The sequence below is a fragment of the Rhincodon typus genome, chromosome 21 (genome assembly GCF_021869965.1).
Source record: "Rhincodon typus isolate 14 chromosome 21, sRhiTyp1.1, whole genome shotgun sequence".
Taxonomy (NCBI): Eukaryota; Metazoa; Chordata; class Chondrichthyes; order Orectolobiformes; family Rhincodontidae; genus Rhincodon; species Rhincodon typus.
The window spans coordinates 2301369-2323417 of record NC_063352.1 but is presented as its reverse complement, the minus strand read 5'-3'; the positions used below and the strand labels follow the sequence as shown (position 1 = coordinate 2323417).

Sequence of the window (22049 nt, the reverse complement as noted above, 5' to 3'; positions counted from 1 at the left end):
GTGTGTGAAAATTAATGTCTCATCTGAAAGGTGCAATGCAACACTTTCTCACTACTGCAGTGAAGTGTCAGCCTTAACTGTGTATTTGAGTCCCACAATCTTCTGACTTGAGCTATGCTATGGCTGCCAGGAGTCAGCACTGAATCTACCAGTAGTTTGGTGATGTGTATGGCATTACTCCTGAGCTCCTTTTTGGTAAAGGCCTCATTTCAGTCCTTTTAAAGACCTCAGAGAAGGTAAAGACCAAATGTTTTCAGGCTATCTTGTACCACTTTTCCATGCCAAACCACCAGACCAATAGGAAAGTGCCTTACTAAGGACGGTTTGAGATAAGACACTGTATAGCTCTATGGATGAAGATCATTCATCATAATTATTTAATCAAACACATCAGTGACAAGATGGTGAAGAAAAGCCACATGCCACTGCATTTTCAGTCAAAATTTGCAATGGATTTCAGGGGGGGAAAATATGTTACTTTGATTTTAATATAGCAGGAGAAGTCTGTTTAAACAAAAGCTATAATTGAAAGCACCAATTTGGAAAATGATAGATTGCGGGAGGGGGTGTTTTAAATCGCCATTGTTCCTTTCCTTTCCTTTGAGCAGTTTCATCTATTATTTGTAACAATCTTGGAGTTGGGAACAAGACTGCTCGATGACGAGGAAAAGTTAGAACTAGGAGGCCATGTGATAACCTACAGCAGGACCTCCAACTAGTGTCATTAACCCGATCTCCTGAATCAGCCTCACTCATAATTTATTTTTACAACTTAACACCCCTAACAAACACAGAATGTCCAATTGGAGACAAAGTTTTAACAGTGCAGCATAAGACCCTTCTTCATGTCTGTGCCACTGCACAAGCATCTCATCTTCCAGCACTGGGCCCAAAGCTGGGCTTTTCAGATCCTCGTCTCAATAATTCTTTAATGTCCTGAGGGTTCCTGCTTCTGCCACCTTTTAAGGCACGGAGTTCCAGATACTTTCTGGGTGAAAACTCTTTCACTCAACCCCCTTATAAACCTCCTGCTCTTTACCTTAAAACTCTGCCCCAGCCTTTTCTGTCATTGACCCCTCTACTGAAGGGAAAAGTTTATTCCTAACCACCCTAAGTATACCCCTCAGAACTTTGTACACCGGTTACCCACTTCTCTAAGGAGAACAACCCCAGCCTATTTAGTGTGTCTTCATTGCTGAATTGCTCCAGCCTAAATCTACCTTAAATAATTAGCTGCCGTGAACATTCAGGTTGAACTAGGCCCCTCTGTACAGCCTTTTTAAAACTTACCATTACTGGGCTGTTTGATTCACCTCACACTTCCCTTCCAATGCTTTTCTGCATGATTAATTTCTAAAATCCCAATAAAATTATGGAATCTGAACTGCCTTGACATTAAAGCCTGATTCCAGCATTGATTTAGACTTGTTTTATCTTGAGATCTTGATAGCAATTCAAATTTCTCTTTTCAAAGAAAATAAAGTTTAGCATAAACATTTTGTAGAAGTGAATTTATTTTAAAAATTACTCCGCGTGGTGCTTTGAGGCGGGCCTTTTAAGTCTACAAAGCAAAATTCAGAGCTGATCAGGTAACAGTTGTGGTTCCCTGATGGGCTACATGAATCAGATGAGGTGTATGTCATCTAAATGGGACACTTGTGTGTACTAAACTGTAAAAGGATAGGTTTGACTCTGGTTGTCATGCGTGATAGATACAGCAATCTTCACATAAAGTTCATTACTTTCTGCAGCTATTAACCTTAACAATTCATTACAGCCTTTAAAGCACAGGCATGCACAGCTCTCCATTCCGAACTGAATGCTGCAAATGTTGTCTGATATGGAATCCACACACTTGGAGGTTGCATGTTAATTTCCAGATATTTTGAAAATACCAGCTTGGGCAGATTATGCCGATGGATTTTAATGAAGTGCTGTTCGAGGATTCCATCATTCTCACTGCTCTCAGTGGCTGATGTAGAGACCCAGCAGACAGCTGTTCTGGAAGCTTTTTTTTTAAAAACAAGGAGGGATTTTCTGAGCCTCTGGCCCTGCAATAGTTGAAGTCATTCCATGTGGAAATATTACTAAAGTGCTCTTTGCAAATGGCCCTTCATCCGAGTGAGAGGGGGGATCTACTCGAGCAGCAAATGTGAAAATCTGCACAGCTTAGAATGCAAACTGTAAGTTTTCTTTGGCTATGAATGGAGTTGCTATGCGGAATGCTTGACAGCATGAGAAACATTTCAGTGAGCACAGGAGGGACCTAATATTGCTACAATACAGCAATGCATTGACACTGACAAGCAAATAGTTTGTACACAAATACTGCCCTGCATTCAGTTTGGTGAGTACGACGCAGTTCAGAATGAATTAGTTTCAGGATACAGAATACCCAGCCTGAGGTGATGCCTCAGATATCCACTGGCCGAAACTTTCTCTGTTTGAGACTGTGTTGGGAAGACCAGATAAGGGTCAACTAACCCTTGCTGCCAAAACAGCTTGTCAGATTGTGTGCTAATTCACTTCAGAATTGGCCACCAAGCTGCTTGGCCAAGCACAGGACTCAACTGTGGCATCCCAGCTGACCAAAAACTGCCAACAAATCCGAGGAAGCACCTTTCAGGTCCTAAAGACGGGCAATTGACGTCAGCTCCTTTTGGCGTAAAGGTAGATGTTCTTTCTCTTCTTATAAGGCGAGAGTCACAGGGATTGGGGAGGTTAAAAGGCCAGGGCAGGGAGCAGCTTTCTGTCCTTATACCCCGGATTGGGCCAAATAAAAGCCCCGGCCTTCATAGTTGCCCTGCTTACCCGTTCGGTAAACAAACCACTTTCCTCGCTGACTACTGCTGGAATGGAAGGTAATTATTAACTGAAATGGCTGTCAAATCTCTTTAATTGCTGGCAAATTGAAGAAGTTCCCATGAACCTTCCGGAACTTAGTTGATGAGAACCAGGTGAGTATCTTGCCGGGGTCAACTCGTCCAGTCACTTGGAGATAGCAAGAACTGCAGATGCTGGAGTCAGAGTCAACACAGTGCAGAGCTGAAGGAACACAGCAGGTCAGGCAGCATCACAGGAGCAAGAGAGTTGATGTTTTGGGCCTAGACCCTTCATCAGGGCCCAATGAAGGGTCCGGATCCGAAACGTCAGCTTTCCTGCTCCTGTGATGCTGCCTGATCTGCTGTGTTCCTCCAGCTCCACACTGTGTTGACTTGTCCAATTACTTACTTTTATAGCCACCTCTCCCACCATCTCCGGAAAGGAGAAATTGCACTCATTGATTTGTTTTTAGACTATTACAGAAGTTGTGTGACTCATGGTACCATGTGGTCAGAGAAGACTGTGTTTTTAATAAACATTATACGGAAGATAAAGTGAGAAAATACAGGATCAGCATTAGTTTTTTTCTGAAGAAGGGTCTAGGCCCAAAACGTCAGCCTTCCTGTTCCCCTAATGCTGCTTGGCCTGCTGTGTTCATCCAGCTCTACACCCTGTTATCTCAGCATTAGTTGTGACCAGGGGAACCAGTTCCAAGGAACACCTTGACTGGGGAACAATAGGGAGGGGTTGGTATTTTATTAAACCAGAGAGTGGGCTGGGGAATCTTGTTTCAATCTGAAATGTAATAGTGGGGAGTAGTGTGTTTGAAACCATATTAACATTGGGGGAGGGTGTTAAAATCAACTGAAGATTATCTTGATGAGACACAATATTAATATCTCTGCGTTGGCCAACTCACTTTCTTGTTGTCCAGGCTCAGTCTAGACACTCCAGTGATAAGTCTCTCGCAGACTGACCAGAAAAAGAGTGTCCGACAGAAAAAGATGCAAGACAGACAGACAAAACACGGACAGGTCCAATGAAATATGGGACAGATGTCCACCCTCATTGTGAAGTCTTGGGTAGAAATTGAGAATAGCAAACTTTTGTTTTTGTTTCCTTTAATTGTTCTGTCTGCAATCTGTATACACAGCTTCATTTCTGCCATTCACCCCTTAGGGTGGAGCATTTTAAAACCGCGTGATGCCTGCATTAAATTGCATGTACAGGATGAGCAAGCACATTAACTGCTCCTCTGTAAAGATCGCCAATGGAACTTCCACTATCCTAGTTCTTAGCTTTGATGAAAATTTAAGTGTGTAAGCCAGTTAGGTTTGTTTGAAGAATGAGGTAATATAAAATTACATTCTCAGAGGCCAAAGCTTTTGTGTTAACAAATGTGTGAGCCCTCTTCAACAATCAGCAACACTTAGAGAAAGACAAGAAAGAAAATCATTGTAAAACCAAAATGTGCTGATAATTAGAGACAACAAGGTGCAGGGCTGGATGAACACAGCAGGCCAAGCAGCATCATAGGAGCAGAGAGGCTGACGTTTCGGGCCTAGACCCTTCATCAGAAAAGGGGGAGGGGAAGGGGGTTCTGAAATAAATAGGGAGAGAGTGGGAGGCGGATAGAAGAGGGATAGAGGAGAGGATAGGTGGAGAGGAAACAAACAGGTCGAAGAGGCGGGGATGGAGCCAGTAAAGGTGAGTGTAGGTGGGGAGGTAGGGAGGGGATAGGTCAGTCCAGGGAGGACGGACAGGTCAAGGGGGCGGGATGAGGTTAGTAGGTAGGAGATGGGGGTGCGGCTTGAGGTGGGAGGAGGGGATAGGTGGGAGGAAGAACAGGTTAGGGAGGCGGGAACGAGCTGGACTGGTTTTGGGATGCGGTAGGGGGAGGGGAGATTTTGAAGCTTGTGAAATCCACATTGATACCATTGGGCTGCAGGGTTCCCAAGCGGAATATGAGTTGCTGTTCCTGCAACCTTCGGGTGGCATCGTTCTTAAGGCCCTCCGCTTCTTCCTGTCCCGCAGGCCCGACCAGTCCCCCTCCGCTGATACCCTCATCCGCTTAGCCGAACTCGTCCTCACACTCAACAACTTCTCTTTCAATTCCTCCCACTTCCTACAGACAAAGGGGGTAGCCATGGGTACCCGCATGGGCCCAAGCTACGCCTGCCTCTTTGTAGGTTACGTGGAACAATCCCTCTTCCGTACCTACACCGGCCCTAAACCCCACCTCTTCCTCTGTTACATTGATGACTGTATCAGCGCCGCCTCGTGCTCCCACGAGGAACTCGAACAGTTCATCCACTTCACTAACACCTTCCACCCCAACCTTAAGTTTACCTGGACCATCTCTAACACCTCTCTCCCCTTCCTGGACCTCTCTGTCTCCATATCGGGCAACCACCTAGAAACCGATATTCATTTCAAGCCCACCGACTCCCACAGCTACCTAGAATACTCCTCCTCCCACCCACCTTCCTGCAAAAATGCTATCCCCTATTCCCAATTCCTTCGCCTCCGCCGCATCTGCTCCCAGGATGAGGCATTCCACTCCCGTACATCTCAGTTGTCCTCGTTTTTCAAGGACCGTAACTTCCCCTCCTCGGTGGTCGAGAACGCCCTCAACCGTGTCTCCCACATCTCCCGCACCTCATCCCTCACACCCCGTCCACGCAATAAGAACCAAAAAAGAATCCCCCTCATCCTCACGTACCACCCCACCAACCTCCGGATCCAACGCATCATCCTCCGACACTTCCGCCATCTGCAATCCGACCCCACCACCAAAGACATCTTTCCCTCCCCACCCTTATCTGCTTTCCGGAGGGACCACTCTCTCCGTGACTCCCTTGTCCGCTCCACACTCCCCTCCAGCCCCACCACACCCGGCACTTTTCCCTGCAACCGCAGGAAGTGCTACACCTGCCCCCATACCTCCTCCCTCACCCCCATCCCAGGCCCCAAGAAGACTTTCCACATCAAGCAGATGTTCACCTGCACATCTGCCAATGTGGTATACTGCATCCGCTGTACCCGGTGTGGCTTCCTCTACATCGGGGAAACCAAGCGGAGGCTTGGGGACCGCTTTGCAGAACACCTACGCTCGGTTCGCAACAAACAACTGCACCTCCCAGTCGCGAACCATTTCAACTCCCCCTCCCATTCCTCAGATGACATGTCCATCCTGGGCCTCCTGCAGTGCCACAATGATGCCACCCGAAGGTTGCAGGAACAGCAACTCATATTCCGCTTGGGAACCCTGCAGCCCAATGGTATCAATGTGGATTTCACAAGCTTCAAAATCTCCCCTCCCCCTACCGCATCCCAAAACCAGTCCAGCTCGTTCCCGCCTCCCTAACCTGTTCTTCCTCCCACCTATCCCCTCCTCCCACCTCAAGCCGCACCCCCATCTCCTACCTACTAACCTCATCCCGCCCCCTTGACCTGTCCGTCCTCCCTGGACTGACCTATCCCCTTCCTAACTCCCTACCTGCACTCACCTTTACCGGCTCCATCCCCGCCTCTTCGACCTGTTTGTTTCCTCTCCACCTATCCTCTCCTCTATCCCTCTTCTATCCGCCTCCCACTCTCTCCCTATTTATTTCAAAACCCCCTTCCCCTCCCCCTTTTCTGATGAAGGGTCTAGGCCCGAAACGTCAGCCTCTCTGCTCCTATGATGCTGCTTGGCCTGCTGTGTTCATCCAGCCCTGCACCTTGTTGTCTCGGATTCTCCAGCATCTGCAGTTCCTACTATCTCTGTGCTGATAATTAGCTGAGAATGTGGCAGCCCCAGGTAGAATCTGATAGCCATGTGCAGCGTTTGCGTGCATTTATAGTGCAATCCTGAAGCTGGTGGGGTATTTCTAAACTAATCAACATGAAAGAGAAGAGGAGGCTTTTATGTAGCACTTTTCATGATCACTGGATGTCCTAAAGCATGTGATAATGAATGAAGTACATTCTGAAATAGGAAAAGTGGCTGCCAATTGGAGCACAACGCACTCCCCCAAACAATGATGTGGTAGTGGCCAGACAATCTCTCTCTTTAAAATGAGAGCTCAAGACACAGATAAAAACTCTGTGTTGCTCTTCAAAATGATACCATGGGTGCCTTTATTCTCCCCTTCATGCTGCCTCATCTTTGGAAAGACAGTACTTTGGACAATGAACCATATGTCAGCAATACAGTTGACCCATGGCCAAGGATATGGACCAGTTCTGGGTGAGAGCCACTGTAATGTGTCAGAAGCGAACAAGGTGTAGAGCTGGATGAACACAGCAGGCCAAGCAGCATCAGAGGAGCAGGAAAGCTGACGTTTCGAGCCTAGACCCTTCTTCAGAAATCTTTTTCTGTACCTCGGCTGGAATGGGAATCGAACACACACTGTTGACCTTATTCTGAACCGCATGCTAGTCACCTGAGTTAACCAGCTCCTCTGCATCTAATTTGTAATGCGTTTAAAAAAAAACCACTCGTGATTTTTAGACTCTCAGTTTAATTTTAACCCTAACCAAAAACAGAAATTGCTGGAAAAGCTCAGCAGGTCTGGCAGCATCTGTGAAGAGATATCAGTTTTGGGTTCGGTGGCCATTCCTCAGAGCCAGTTTAAATAACCTGTGTAAAAACATTCAAAGGATGTGGATACCACTGGCAAAGGCAACATGTATTGCCCATACCTAACTGCTCTTTAAGATGATGCTGAGCCATCTTCCTAATGACTGCAGTCATGGATTTGTTTATGTTTAATTTTAATTGTGTTGATGGCTCAGATACTCACATGAAAAGTGACATGATGTCTGAAGTCAGTGCAAAAGTTGTGCCGTGTATTTGTCCTTAAGATCTTGATTTTCCATTGAATAATTTACCCTTTTCTCCCTTTAGATTTTTACTAAGTATTTTTACGCGCTGCAACATAGCACTATTTGTGTTTCTCAATTTCTTTGTTCAAAGTTAACATCCTAATTTAATATACACATTGCAGGTTTGACAGGCAACAGGGCAATGTTGAATATGAAATTATACACCAGTATCTCTTTTAATGTCCAGGCTGCTGATATGATTTCTTATTCCTCACCTACAAATTATTTCTTGATAAATTTGCAACACTTGTGGTGTACTGTTCACCTTCATTGTAAAGCATCACTATGCATCAGCAGCCTGGATTATAATGGCTGTCAGCCTACACATCCTGGAGAAAATTGAATACAAGAGGCCCATTATTTTCTCAGTATATGTGTATATATCATTCTATATATTCTAAAAATAATAGATGCCCTGGAGTTATTTTGAAACTATAATCATCATTATTTCCTTGTAAAGATCCATTATTCTATACACAGCAGAAGATGGGTGTTTAATAAGCAGATTGATGTGGGTGGGATGGTGGGTAACATTTACTGGAGAAGCTCATTGATGTTTGCAGCTCACGTTGGTGCACATTTCCTGGGGTATTATCACACAAGTCTCCCATAACAACTGCATCACCCCTGTGTTACTGTCTTTGGTATCCTGACCCATTTGTTATCAGACCTCCACCCCATCCCACTTTAAATAGAAAAAGGAACATGCTCTGAACATCTAACTATTGTTGATTGTTGTAAAAACCCATTTGATTCACTGATGTCCTTTAGGGAAGGAAATTTGTCATCTTTACCTGATCTGGTCCACATGTGACTCCAGGCCCACAGCAATGTGGGTGACTCTTAATTGCCCTCTGGGCAATTAGGGACAGGCAATAAATGCTGGTCTGGCCAGCAACACCCTCATCCCGTGAACAAATGTGAAGTGGGAGTTGGGTCACACAGTAACAATGGATAGGGCCAAGGGTGCGATGGGGCCTCCAAGTGGTTTATCAAACAGATATTTGCCCTGTGATTCCCTCTAGCACACTGACTTTTCTGATGCAGCGCCCTTGGGCGTTTTAATCTCTCAAACTCAAACTGGCATATCTTCGTGAAATAGCTCATTTTCGAAAGGCCAGGGCAGGACCAGTTCACATGACAACCTAGGGATCGTGCAGTGGACAAGACTCAATGACAGACTGTTAAAGGGTGCAAACAATGAGGAAAAGAGGAGTGATTAGGAGAAATGGCTCGAGAGAGAAAATGGTGCAGACTTGATGAAGTGGATGGCCTGTTTCTGGGTTAGTAATGGATGGGATTTAATGTGCGATGGTCCCAGTGACTGATTGGGGAACTGGCAGAAAGCCTGCTTCATTCTTCTCAGAGGACAGGGGTGCAATTATCAGACATTCAGGTGCTCATATGCTATGTGCCTCCAATGTAATAAAACCCCTCCAGAAGGGGCAAAAGTTAGCCCTGAGAGTACAAACCAGTCAGACCGATAGCGCTCTGGCACTGGCAGCTCCACCTGGCATGATTATACCAGATTACTGCCAGCTTAGACTGGGAACTATCTTGAGGATCACCAGACAGAGATAAATGTAAGCAGGATGTGGGTTTGAGGGAAGGGTCACTGAAAAAGCAGTGGAGAATGTCAGAAGCAAGGGCATGTTTAGCATTCAGTGCCCCAGCGCCCCTTCCCAATGCCTGCTCTCTCTCAATTGGGCCTACCCAAAGATGCCCCATCCCCAAATCCCCCTCCATAAACAGAAAGTCATTAAATTGCACCCATTCTGTGGGTGAAACATTCCAAAGACCTGGATCACTGCTAGTGATTCACACAGTGCAGCAGTTCTTTGGAAAATTGCAAATATACTTTTCTTCTGTTACCAGTTGCATGAGAGAGCCTCTGAAATCTCGACTTTATGATTTCTACAGCTTTTCAGTTTGTTGCATTTCCTCACTTAGAAGTGCCATTCATGGCATAAATGCCATTTTTGTAATTTTGTGAATTGGCTTTCGCCAGGCAAAGGTTTTAAATTATAGATTAGTAATCCTTTTGATTGGCAAAACAAGCACAGAGAACCGAAGATCCAACTTGCGTTCTTGCGTTCAGGAGCTGGCACTTGTCAGAGGATTTGTACAACACAGGAAGTGTATTGCGAACAGGCTTGGAGGTTTTAGAGTTGCCTATAATGGCATTGTTAATATAAGTGGAATTTAAGTTGTGGTTGGGTTCTATCCCCTTCGAAAGCTCCTAAACCATTCAGTATTTTACTCTGATATGGAAAGACATATTGATATAAGGATATTATTTTAAGATCATATGTTGTTTCGATAATGAACCAGATGTCACTGGAAAAAGGTTATGATTTCTAGTTTCCTCACCTCTGAATTTCTGTTCTTAATTAACATCCTGTATGTTTGATATGCTCCCCGCTGATCTGAACTAATCTGTATTTTCTAATCTTTCAGCACCATGTATGCCATCAGTAATTTTTACAGGCTTAATTTGGTTTTAATGGTATTTTTGTATCTTTTTGAAAGAAATATAATTACTCTTCACATTTTAGTAGCATGAACCATTAATGAAGGAACAACCTGCTCCTGAAATGATCGGAACATAATTATCTCATAGATATACATAAAAAAGATAAAATAACAAACTGTTAATTAATATTATGTTTATTTTGTGCAAGGTACTTGACTTTCCCCAGTGTAGCTTTTCTTGTGATAAAATTTTTTTTTCGTCCCTTGAGATACTATTGTGTCTGTGTGTGTTTGTGTGTGAGTGTAAGTAATGCTTGTCTCTGCAATCCCAGCAATACATAAAACTAAAAGCCATCTCAAACAATTAAATAAAAGTTTTTTCTTTATTCATAGAATCCCTACAGTGTGGAAACAGGCCTCTCGGCCAAACAAGTCCACACCAACCCATCCCCCTATAAGCCACACACCCCTGAACACTATGGGTAATTTAGTATGGCCAATCCACCTAGCCTGCACATCTTTGGACTGTGGGAGGAAACCAGAGCACCCAAAGGAAACCCACACAGACATGGGGACAATGTGCAAACTCTGCACAGACAGTTGCCTGAGGCTGGAATCAAACCTGGGTCCCTGGCACTGTGAGGCTGCAGTGCTAACCACTGAACCACCGTGCCGTCCCATGATAGGTGGTTTTCATGTTTTCATTATTCACTTTAATCTAGTTTTACATCAGGGGACTCTCTAAACATCCTGCAACTGTGCTGTTATCAAACCAAGTAAGCAGTCACCTGAAGTATTCTCACAGACAGTAAAACAGAAAGTAAGCTGCATTTTATTTTACTCCTCATAAAATTGATCAAAAGATTTCAACATACAGAAGCTGCAGTATCAAATAAATTTTAGAATATCATATATTAAAGAGTAGTCTGGAATTTTTATTATAAGAGAAATGTTTTATGTCACGCAAATATAAATTACTTTCCCAGGGCTATGCAGGTTGTCTAATCATAGTTATTTCTTTGTCCATGACTGAAAGCCTGGCTGCATTTCAACATGTAATTTTTTTTAGGGTTATAACCGCGATACTATATAATAGAGGAAATAGTGATCAGTTCAGTGATTGCCATTTGTAGGAAATTCACGTCACGTGGATGAACCAGGGATCATCAATTACAGCTTCTGTATTTTCCCATTTAACTGCGAGTGTGGGGGCCAGACGTTATTGCTGGTCTTGTAGGGTGATATCAAATGCAGGCATGGTTTATGTTCATTTACAAATGCCTCCCAGCTGTATATGCCTGCATCTTAAAAAGATTGTTGCCTGTTTGTTTTCCTGACTGCTGCTAGGCTGTGCACCTGTACAGCTTACGTTGCCTGTACCTGTTCATTCAATGCAGTGGCACTGATGATCAAGGATGCTTAAAAATTGTTATGCGAGGGCAGAGAACAATTTTTTTTAAAAAATTTAACTTTAAATCAAGATGCATTATTAATTAAAATGTTTGTTTGTACTTGCTCCATAGGACTAATGATCAACTGGTGTCTTTCTTGTCAAGATACAAAGATATGAATTTTCTGAAGTCTCATGGCAGAGATAATGCAAGGTACTGTGCTGTTCATCTGTTAGCATTTATTGATGTAGATTCGAATGCATTTGACCTAGAATTGATTTTACATAACTGTAGCAGTGACTTAATCAAATTCGAGTCAGCAGCAATCACTAATGAGTTGCTATTACAACAAATACAAGCTGATATATTTCTCACAGCACAAAATGATGTGAGTTGAACGCTGAGATCATCCCCACATGTCAGCAATTCCTGCTAAATTCCATAAACCTTGGGTAGCAGTGCTCAGTAATTTTAAACTAGAAAAAAAATTGAAAGAAAATTCATGTTACAGTTTGAAGGTGATGTTTTCAGTGCCTGTTTTTGTTTAGCTTATGAAGTCCAGCTCAACCACCCTGCTAATAAAAGAAGAATGCATGATAACATTTGCTTTGTACTCGACCCATTGTGACCTTGGGTTTTAAACTGCTCATGCTGATTCCAGCAAAAGGATTCCAAATCAAAAATTAAATATAGACGCAGAAATGCATTTTTGACTCATTGGGTATGATTGAGTGTTGGTGTATTATCAGGAAAACATTTGAAGCTCGCGTGTAAAAAATGGCTGTGTTAAGCACCCTCAGACTTGTCTCTTTATGCTGTCCTCAGTCAATGCCTAGCACCCCGGTACTAAATTCAAAACTCTTATCACATTATATCTAATTACTACAGAGTACCAATCAACAAAGCAAATAGAAGGTGATCTACATGACCAAAATGGTTCATTTTTGATTGAAAGTCTTGATATCTGTTTTCATTGCTGCTGTGCTATTGGCTGTCTGCTCGTTATGAGATGATAATGATCTTTTGGCAATGTTTCTTGTGCAAAATCTCTGCATTAGCGTCAGTGTTAGTAGTCCTCGGAGATACTATGGGTATCTCATTATTGGATCTGTACTTTTTGGCTTGTTTTTTTTACTAGTCATTTTATTATGTAAATTGGGCATGTTCTTGCTGGAAGAAAGAAGGTTGAGAGAGTTGAAAGGATTGTATCCTTGAGGATTTGAATGGAACTCAACTTGCAACTTGCCTCGCCCAGAATATTTGAACCAGAGGACATGGTCTGCACATAAATAGGGGTCAATTTTAAAGGGAGGTAAATCTATATTTATCTATCCTTGGGTAAATACAAAGACATTTGTAAGTTTTCTCTTTGCATCTCTGGCAAGTGAAGGCTTCTATCTCTTTGATTTTACTCAGTGCACAAATTCCTGCTCTTGCCTGTCTCCCGCATTGTTGTTTGCGACTATCTGACTTAGATCACTTTCTAGAATCCTACACAAATTACTGCATGAAATGCCAGCATTTCTATACATATATGGGTATAGTATTCAGCTCACTCAGTAAAAGATAAATTAGATGCGTGGTGACCTGTGCGATGATTTTACTTTGATGCATGAACGAAGGATGGCACTGTTGCTAAAAGAAGCTGAACATAGCAATGTAGCCCAACAAAAGTATGCACCGTTATTCCACCTAAATCATCGAATGTCTTACAGCAGGATCACCTTGAAGATCCCTCCTTCTGTACCTTGCCCCTTACCCGTGATGTACTGACCCTCTGGTTGACCGCACCACCTGTTGTGTGTGTCTCTAATGAGAGAACAGCCTGTGGACCTCTGGGACTGTACTGACTTTCACTTCACTTTCACTTTAAATGGACCTGACTTTCAGTGAATTCTGCAGCAAACCTTTTTATGAGATTCCCTGAAACGCCTTTGATTTAATAGAGATGGTGGTAATGTCACTGGCCTAATATTCCAGACGCCCCAGCTGGGAATACGGGAAAGTATTCCACAACAGCACCCATTGGAGTTTAAAATTCAATCAATAAATCCATGGGGTTGGAAGTTAGTCCCAGTGATGGTGACCATGAAACTATATTGATTGTTGTTATTGCACTTTTTTGCCTGGGGCAGATCTGCTATGATCTTGTGAATGGTCCAATTCTCCTATTTCTTACATTCCTGGTCTGGCCTACATATGACTCCAGACCCACAGCCTACCATCGGCTTTCCAGTATATGTTACCAGTAGCCAGCCTGATAATTCAGAATAAATCACTATCTACCTACTGGATTGTTCTGTGTAATTGCACTCAAAATCATAGAATGTTAAAAATTTAAGGTTGTGGAACCTATCATTGCACGTTGCCTGTTGTGCAGCTCCACTTTTCCATGCTGGGACCCTTTCTGTTCCATTTCTTCCCAGCCTGCTGTCTGCAAATTCTGATGTGGACCGGACAGGTTTCCTGCTGTCAACTCCACCTACAGCTAGTTATCAGACAGTAAGTGCCACTGGGGCTCAGAATGTGGGAGAAGATTATTTTCTTCATTCTTTCATGGAATGTGGGAGTTGCTGACTTGACCAGTGTTTGAGGCTCATCTATAATTGCCCTTTGAGAAGGTAGTTGTCAGCCATCCTCTGCAGAGCGTTTGGTAAAGACAGACCTTCAGTGCTGATAGGGAGCAAGGTCCGGAATTTTGCCCAGGATGTTTTAGCACCTCATCTCCCTCCATCTTGTTTCCAATAGTTTGCTTTCTGGAGGCCTGGCTTCAGCTGAAGCACATGAATGCAACATTCTTCCCAAAACCTTCAGTCTCTTTTATTGCTGCTCCTGTCTCTGTCTACTATGTTCCCAATTTCTGCAGCACTGTTAGAGATTTCCTTTACTCAGAAGTGAATCAAATAACACTTGATCAACAGAAATGGGTTGAGGGTGGGGGGTATGGTCATAGTAGCTTAGAGGTGAAGAAGCATGCCTGCAGTATTAATTTCAAATGAAGAAGCAGGTTTACATTTTATATTAGCAAACAAAGTTAACAAGACATCATTCTATCAATACTTTGCTATCTTTGTTTAGAAACATAGAAATTAGGATTAGGTCATTCTGCCCTTTTAGCCTGCCCCACCATTCAATACGATCATGGCTGATCATGCAATCTCAATATTCCATTCCCGCTTTCTCTCCATACCCCTTCATCCCTTTAGCTGCAAGGGCCATATCCAGCTCCCTCTTGAATATATCTAATGTATTAGCCCAACAGCTTCCTGTGGGAGAGAATTTCACAGGTTCACAACTTTTTGAGTGAAGAAATTCTTCCTCATATCGGTCCTGAATGGCTTACCCCTTATTCTTAGGCTGTGACCCCTAGTTCTGGACTTCCCGGATATCAGGAACATTCTTCCTGCATCTAGTCTGTCTGGTTCCATCAGGACTTTATATATTTCTATGATATTCCCCCTTCATTCCTGTAAATTCCAGTGAGTACAAGTGCGGTCGATCCAGTCTTTTTTCATGTCAGTCCTGCCATCCCGGGAATCAGTCTGGTGAACCCTCACTGGACTCCGCCAATAACAAGAATGTCCTTCCTCAGTCCAGGAGACCGAAACTGCACACAATACTCAAGGTGTGGCCTCACCAAGGCCCTGTATAACTGCAGCAAGACATTTTAGAAAATACGCTATGAGAGGGTTTCTGGTAAAGTGAGCTATATAATATTCAGGCAGTGCTATTTGACAGGGTTATTAACATTTGCCTATACTCCTAAATTTATTTTTTATGAGTTGAGAGATCCAAGGTGAACCTTTTTCTGCTTTTTAAGTTACCATGCACCTGGATTGTGTCAGATCCCTCAGGAATTACTTCATTTCCAAATGCTTCAAGACAAAGACAATGCCCAGGCTTGGGCTGAAAAGTGCCAAGTAACATTTGTGCCTCCCAAGTGCCAGGCTATACTGTCTCCAATAAGAGAGAATCTAACCGTCAGCACTTGACATTCAATGGCACTACTATTGCTGAATCCTCCACTGTCACAATCCTGACCAGAAACTCAACTGGACTCACCACATAAACACAGTGGCTACAAGAACAGGCCAGAAGCTGGGAATACTGCGGCAAGTAACTCACCTCCTGACTCCTCAAAGCCTGTCCACCATCTACAAGGCACAAGTCAGGAGTGTGATGGAATATTCCCCACTTGCCTGGATGGGGGAAGCTCCAACAACACTCAAGAAGCTTGACACCATCCAGGACAGAGCAGCCGTTTGATTGGCACCACATCCACAAGCATCCACTCCCTCCACCACCGACGCTCAGCAGTGTGTCCTATCTACAAGATGTACTGCAGAAATTCACCAAAGATCTCTAAACAGCACCTTCCTAACTAACAACCACTTCCATATAAGGACAAGGGCAGCAGATACATGGGAACTCCACTCACTGCAAGTTCCCCTCCAAGTCACTCACCATCCTGACTTGGAAATATATCACTGTTCCTTCACTGTGGCTGGTCAGAATCCTGGAATTCCCTCCCTAAGGGCATTGTGGGCCTACCTATAGCACATGGACTGCAGTGGTTCAAGAAGGCAGCTCACCACCACCTTCTCAAGGGGCAATTAGGGATGAGCAATACATGCTGGCCCAGTCAGTGACGCCTACGTCTCATGAGTGAATAAAACAAAAATTCAATATAACATTGAAGAAATAAATTTAAGGTTAATTTCAGTGCACTGAAGGAAAGTATAAAGAGATCCCAATGTGATGATGCTACTGCCTAAAGGAGTAGTATATAACCAGAGGCCATGGACTGAAAATAATTGATGAAAGAAAGGAAATGAGATATATTTTTGTGTCTGATAGTTAGAGTCAAGAATGCCCAGTATGCCCATGTGATGGAAACAGATTTCATCAAAACTTTGAAAAGCCAATTAGGCATGTACTTTTGAGAGACTAATTTACTAAGTTATGGGGAAACAGTCTGGCACAGGTACAACAGGTTAAATGGCTCCTGCAATGTTCTAAGGTTCTATGATTGTTTCGATGTGTTCTGTAAAATGGTATTGCTTAAAATCTGACAGTGCTTTAGAATGAGGAGCAGGAGCCCTAGGCTAGAAGCATCTTGTAAGTAATTTGAAATTTGACAGAAATGCAATTTAAACTCTTTGTCAGCTTCAGGAACCAGGGCTAGAAGAAAGGGAACAACATCGCAGACTCCATGGTTGGGAGTACCACCACATCTGTACCCATTGGATCTTCCAGGCCCAATCCAGATAAATGCTTCAGAGATACATTATTGCCCAGTACGTGGGTCATTACTGCCGTCTATTACATCAAATCTAGCTCTGGCATACAGAATCAGTAATAAGTAGATCCCACTTTGCCAGTAACGTGGCATTTTGAGTGCCAGATACCATTTCCTCCACTTATTTTGATGTTGAGGCATAAATTTTCTGTCAATCTACAGATGGGATAACTCCTTTCACAACCTGCAGATGAAATGCCAACAGCTCGCTAAGTGCTGATAACAAGCTAGAATTGGGATGTGTGTAGTCTGCTCTCTACATCTGAAAGATCAATTGATGCACAATCTTTCACAATCTTTGCTGGTGTGTATTCTCCTCATGTAACCTTATGGCTGGACTCAGGGCAAGACACTAACTGAACTGAAGCTAACAATACACTTGTGAGCAGTTATTTTGGCAAGTGTAATTCCCACACAATCAGACATTCTACCTATTTTATGGACACATTGTGTCACCTTTATGAAATAATAGACAGTGGCAATGCCTGCATTTGTTGCCTATCTCTAATTGCCCTTGGACTGAGTAGGTTGTTAGGCCATTTCAGAAACCACCCTCTTATTCTGGAGTCACATGTAGGCTAGATCACACAAGGGCAGCAGATTTCCTTCTTTGCAGAAAAGGACATGGTGAACCAGGTTTTAATTTTTTCTGAAGAAGGGTCCAGACCTGAAACGTCAGCTTTCCTGCTCCTCTGATGCTGCTTGGCCTGCTGTGTTCATCCAGCTCTACACCTTGTTACCTTTATTTTTTGATAAACATTTTGTGGCACTTGAGACCAGCTCCCAATTCCACGTTTTATTAATTGAGGTTAAGTTCCACCAGCTACCATGGTGGGATTTGAACCTGTATCGCCAGAGAGTTAACCTGGGCTTCTGTATTTTAACACCCATTGACATGGCTACGACAATAGCCGTTTCAAAATGGATTTCTTTTCTCTCATATCACTTTGAACACAATGACATGTAGATGTTCTGCCATCAGCTTATGTGGTTTATTTTTTGCATACGTGGGGGTCACTGCTTAGTGACATTCCTTTCTCTTACACTTCACCATTCATAGTGCTTCACCGTCATTGAAGTCTTTTTAAAATGTAGTCAATGCTGTATGTAAGAAAAACAAAGTCAATTTGCACACAGCAAACTCCCATAAATAGCAAGAAAGATGAAGCTACCATCTGTTTAGATATTAATTTAGTGATAACTGTAGGCCAGAGCACTAGGGGAATGCCTTGCTGTTCTTAAATATACACCATGGAACCTTTTATGTGCACCCAAGGGAGCAAATGGAGACCCTGTTTAACATTTCATCTTAAAGATGGCACTCTCTCACCAATTCACTAAGGTATCAACTGTAATTACATGTTCAAGTCTCTGCAGTAGAAATTGAACTGACAATCCTCCAACTTGGAGCTGAGAGCACCGCGACTGAACCATGGTTGTTTGATGAAATTTATTGCAAGACAATTTAACAAAGTCACGTGCCATGTCCTCATTGCTTATTTTTTGTAATACAGTAACACATGCAGACATGGGGAGTTACTGTCAGCCCCATTAACTTGGTTTTAATGAGCGAAATGCCCCTTGAAATCACAGCTACTTAGAAATTACAAGTAGGAACAACCTTCAAAGTGCCAAGTCTGTTTGTAAATAGAACTACCAGACATGCATGCTAGTGCAAGGAAGCACAAGATTAAAAAGAGACAGTTTCTTTACCCAGCACCTGCAGGAAGAGAGAAAAAAACCCATGATTGATCGAATTGAATCGGTTCCAGTTCATGGGTAGAAGATTTCTTGATTTCTGTGGACACTGAGTAAAGATGTTCCAATTCCACCAAAGACAGATGTACTCCAAAATGGGCAGTATTCCAACAGAAAGGGGAACTATGGGGCTCTGGGGTCTGCCTCTAGATTATTAGGTTAAACATCCCACTCCATCTCTGGACCCTGTGTCATGGTGAGCATTTGTGAGGAGGCTCGACAGTGAGAAATCATGGTGCTTGTGTTCTCAGCACTGGGAGCAGAGACGATATCCAGAGTGGGGATTGAGCAGCAAAGGCAAAAGGTGAGGGAAAGGGATTAAGAGTCCAGTGATTGGAACTCAAGTGAAGTGAGAGATGTGCAGCATTGAAGCAGCATCATCGAGAAAGAGGGCCATTGAAAGGTGGCCAGCCAGTACAAATGAAGAGGGAGATTGTTAATCTGAGAGCCATTAGGCTGACCCTTCGCTCGCCACATAATTCTGATTTAAAGCACTGTTAAGTGCAGAAAGATGAAAATTGTAGAAGCAATCATGCAAGTAAACCAGTTTACCTGGACTTCAAACCCCAAGTGCAATGTGTGAGTTGAGCTCTCCAAATCCAGCCCAAACTGTGCAAGTAGCTGGAGAAAGTGGGAGAAGCTAAAGCTAAGAGATTACATCCTCTCCAGCATGTCAGGTGATGGTCACAGCCATCTAGTCACACCACAGCTCTGCCAATATCTGTGGCTGCAGCATTTGGAGTAGGGGTAGGTGTAACAGAAGCCTATCAGGCATCAATTACCCTCAACCTCCAATTTGACAGAAACTCCTAAAGCCGTGACTCTACAGCAGCCTTTGAACCCTGTTTATTTTGCCAACAAAGCAGGTGCTGCGTGTCCCCTCTATGGAAAACAATCCCAGGATGGCAAAAAAACAAATTGGGGAAACCTGACAAAACTGAAAATAGACTTGGAGACAGTAAGAACTGCAGATGATGGAAGCTACAGTCAATAAATGTGGAGCTGCAAAAGCACAGCAAGTCAGACAGCATCCGAGGAGCAGGAAAGTCAACTTTTCAGGCCAAAATCCAATGAAGGGTTTTGACCTGAAACGTTGACTTTCCTGCTCTTCAGATGCTCTCTGACCAGCTGTGCTTTTCCAGCTCCACAAAACTGAAAATAGGGTTGACTCTGTGAACACAATCTCTGCTGTGTGAATAAAAGAGGACACTGGAGGAGATATAGCCAACTCTGGCATATTTGGTCCATCTGGTTTTCTTTGCCTGCAATGGCCATCTTGAAAGTATCAAGGACACCTGATGCAAGTCCCTTAGATGTGTCCAATTGGCAGGTTTCGCTGAAAGATGAGACTTTGATATGCTGCAGTCCAGCACAGTTGATAAATTTCCCACAGTCTGTTTCCCGTTATGTCACATTGGTTATGCTGTGCGGTGCCTTGAACTGATCCAGGAGAGAGTCCAGGTTGGGATTTAAAATGGTTACATTAACACAGCAGCACGAATATGCAGACTTGCTCATCCAGTGTACACAATGAAAATGCATGCATTAACAAGGTCTAAAAGATTCTGTCCATCTTGTTTTAATTTCCTGTTCATTCCATTAGGCTGTGCTATCTACTTGTTTTATGTGATTGCAAGATCATTAATATAGCAGTACAAGTACTGAACATCATATCATGGCAGCCAAGAGAGAACATTTCGAGGTGATTTGGGAAAAATAAAATCAAAGCTGCTGTGAATTTACAAGCTGGCATTCTCTGTTCTAATATTCTACAAATCTGCCTACATAAAAAGGATTTGTCGCACTGCTGTGATAATGCCTTAAGATATGCACATACCTCTTGTTTTAACACGTCATGGAGTCAATTTCGCATTAGCAATCAACAGTCTAAAAAGCTGAAGTGCCTGTTGAATATTAACCTGACTTTTTTGACGTTGAAGCTGTGTTATAATTTTCTGCTGATGGTTTTCAGATTGCTTAGCTGTGGTGGCAAACATATCGACAGGTGAGGAGTGGACTTTTAACTCCTGGGATGCATGAGGAGATAGTGAATTTCTCAAATCTGACCCCAACTCGGGTTTCTAGTTTTAATGGATACAGATGATTTGGATGTGAATATAGGAGGTATGGTTAATAAATTGGTTAGTAAATTGGTGGCGTCGTGAACAGCAAAGAAGGTTACCTCAGAGTACAATGGGACAATCAGATAGGCCAATGGGCTGAGGAGTGGCAGATGGAGTTTAATTTAGATAAATGTGAGGTGCTGCATTTTGGAAAGGCAAATCAGGACAGGATTTATACACTGAATGGCAAGGTCCTGGGGAGTGTTACTGAACAAAGAGACCTTGGAGTGCAGGTTCATAGTTCTTTGAAAGTGGAGTCGCAGGGAGACAGGATAGTAAAGACAGCCTTTGGTATACTTGCCTTTATTGGTCAGTGCATTGAGTATAGGAGTTGGGAGACCATGTTGTGGCTGTACAGGACATTGGTTCGGCCACTTTTGGAATACTGCGTGCTGTTCTGGTCTCCCTGCTAAAGGAAGGATGTTGTGGAATTTGAAGGAGTGCAAAAATGATTTACAAGAATGTTGCCAGGGTTGGAGGGTTTGAGCAATAGGAAAGGGGCTGAATAGGCTGGGGCTACTTTCCCTGGAGCGTCACAGTCTGAGGGGTGATATTACAGAGGTTTATAAAAGCATGAGGGGCATGGATAGGGTAAGTAGCCAAGGTCTTTTCCCCAGGGTGGGGAAGTCCAAAACTAGAGGGGCATAGGTTTAAGGTGAGAGAGGAAAGATATAAAAGGGATCTAAGGGGCAACTTTTTCACGCAGAGGGTGGTGCGTGTATGGAATGAGCTGCCAGAGGAAGTGGTGGAGGCTGGTACAATTACAGCATTTAAAAGACATTTGGATGGGTACATGAAGAATAGGAAAGGATTAGAGGAATATGGGCCAAATGCTGGCAAATGGGATTAGATTTCAGCTAGATAGTAGGAACTGCAGATGCTGGAGAATCCGAGACAACAAGGTGCAGGGCTGGATGAACACAGCAGGCCAAGCAGCATCATAGGAGCAGAAAGAATGACGTTTTGGGCCGAGACCCTTCATCAGAAAAGGGGGAGGGGAAGGGGGCTCTGAAATAAATAGGGAGAGAGTGGGAGGCGGATAGAAGAGGGATAGAGGAGAGGATAGGTGGAGAGGAAACAAACAGGTCGAAGAGGCGATGATGGAGCCAGTAAAGGTGAGTGTAGGTAGGGAGTTAGGAAGGGGATAGGTCAGTCCAGGGAGGACGGACAGGTCAAGGGGGCGGGATGAGGTTGGTCGGTAGGAGATGGAGGTGCGGCTTGAGGTGGGAGGAGGGGATAGGTGGGAAGAAGAACAGGTCAGGGAGGCGGGGACAAGCTGGACTGGTTTTGGGATGCGGTAGGGGGAGGGGAGAT

General features: G+C 43.5%; 1 protein-coding gene across 1 annotated transcript in view; it reads left to right on the top strand.

Annotated features, from left to right (window-relative positions):
- xylt1 (xylosyltransferase I) overlaps positions 1–22049 on the top strand; it is a 228087-nt gene that overhangs the window by 158863 nt on the left and 47175 nt on the right. The window contains exons 5-6 of the mRNA XM_048609661.1: positions 11688–11768; positions 13982–14057. Of these exons, the coding sequence (XP_048465618.1) occupies positions 11688–11768; positions 13982–14057 (157 nt within the window). The remainder of the gene's footprint in view (positions 1–11687; positions 11769–13981; positions 14058–22049) is intronic.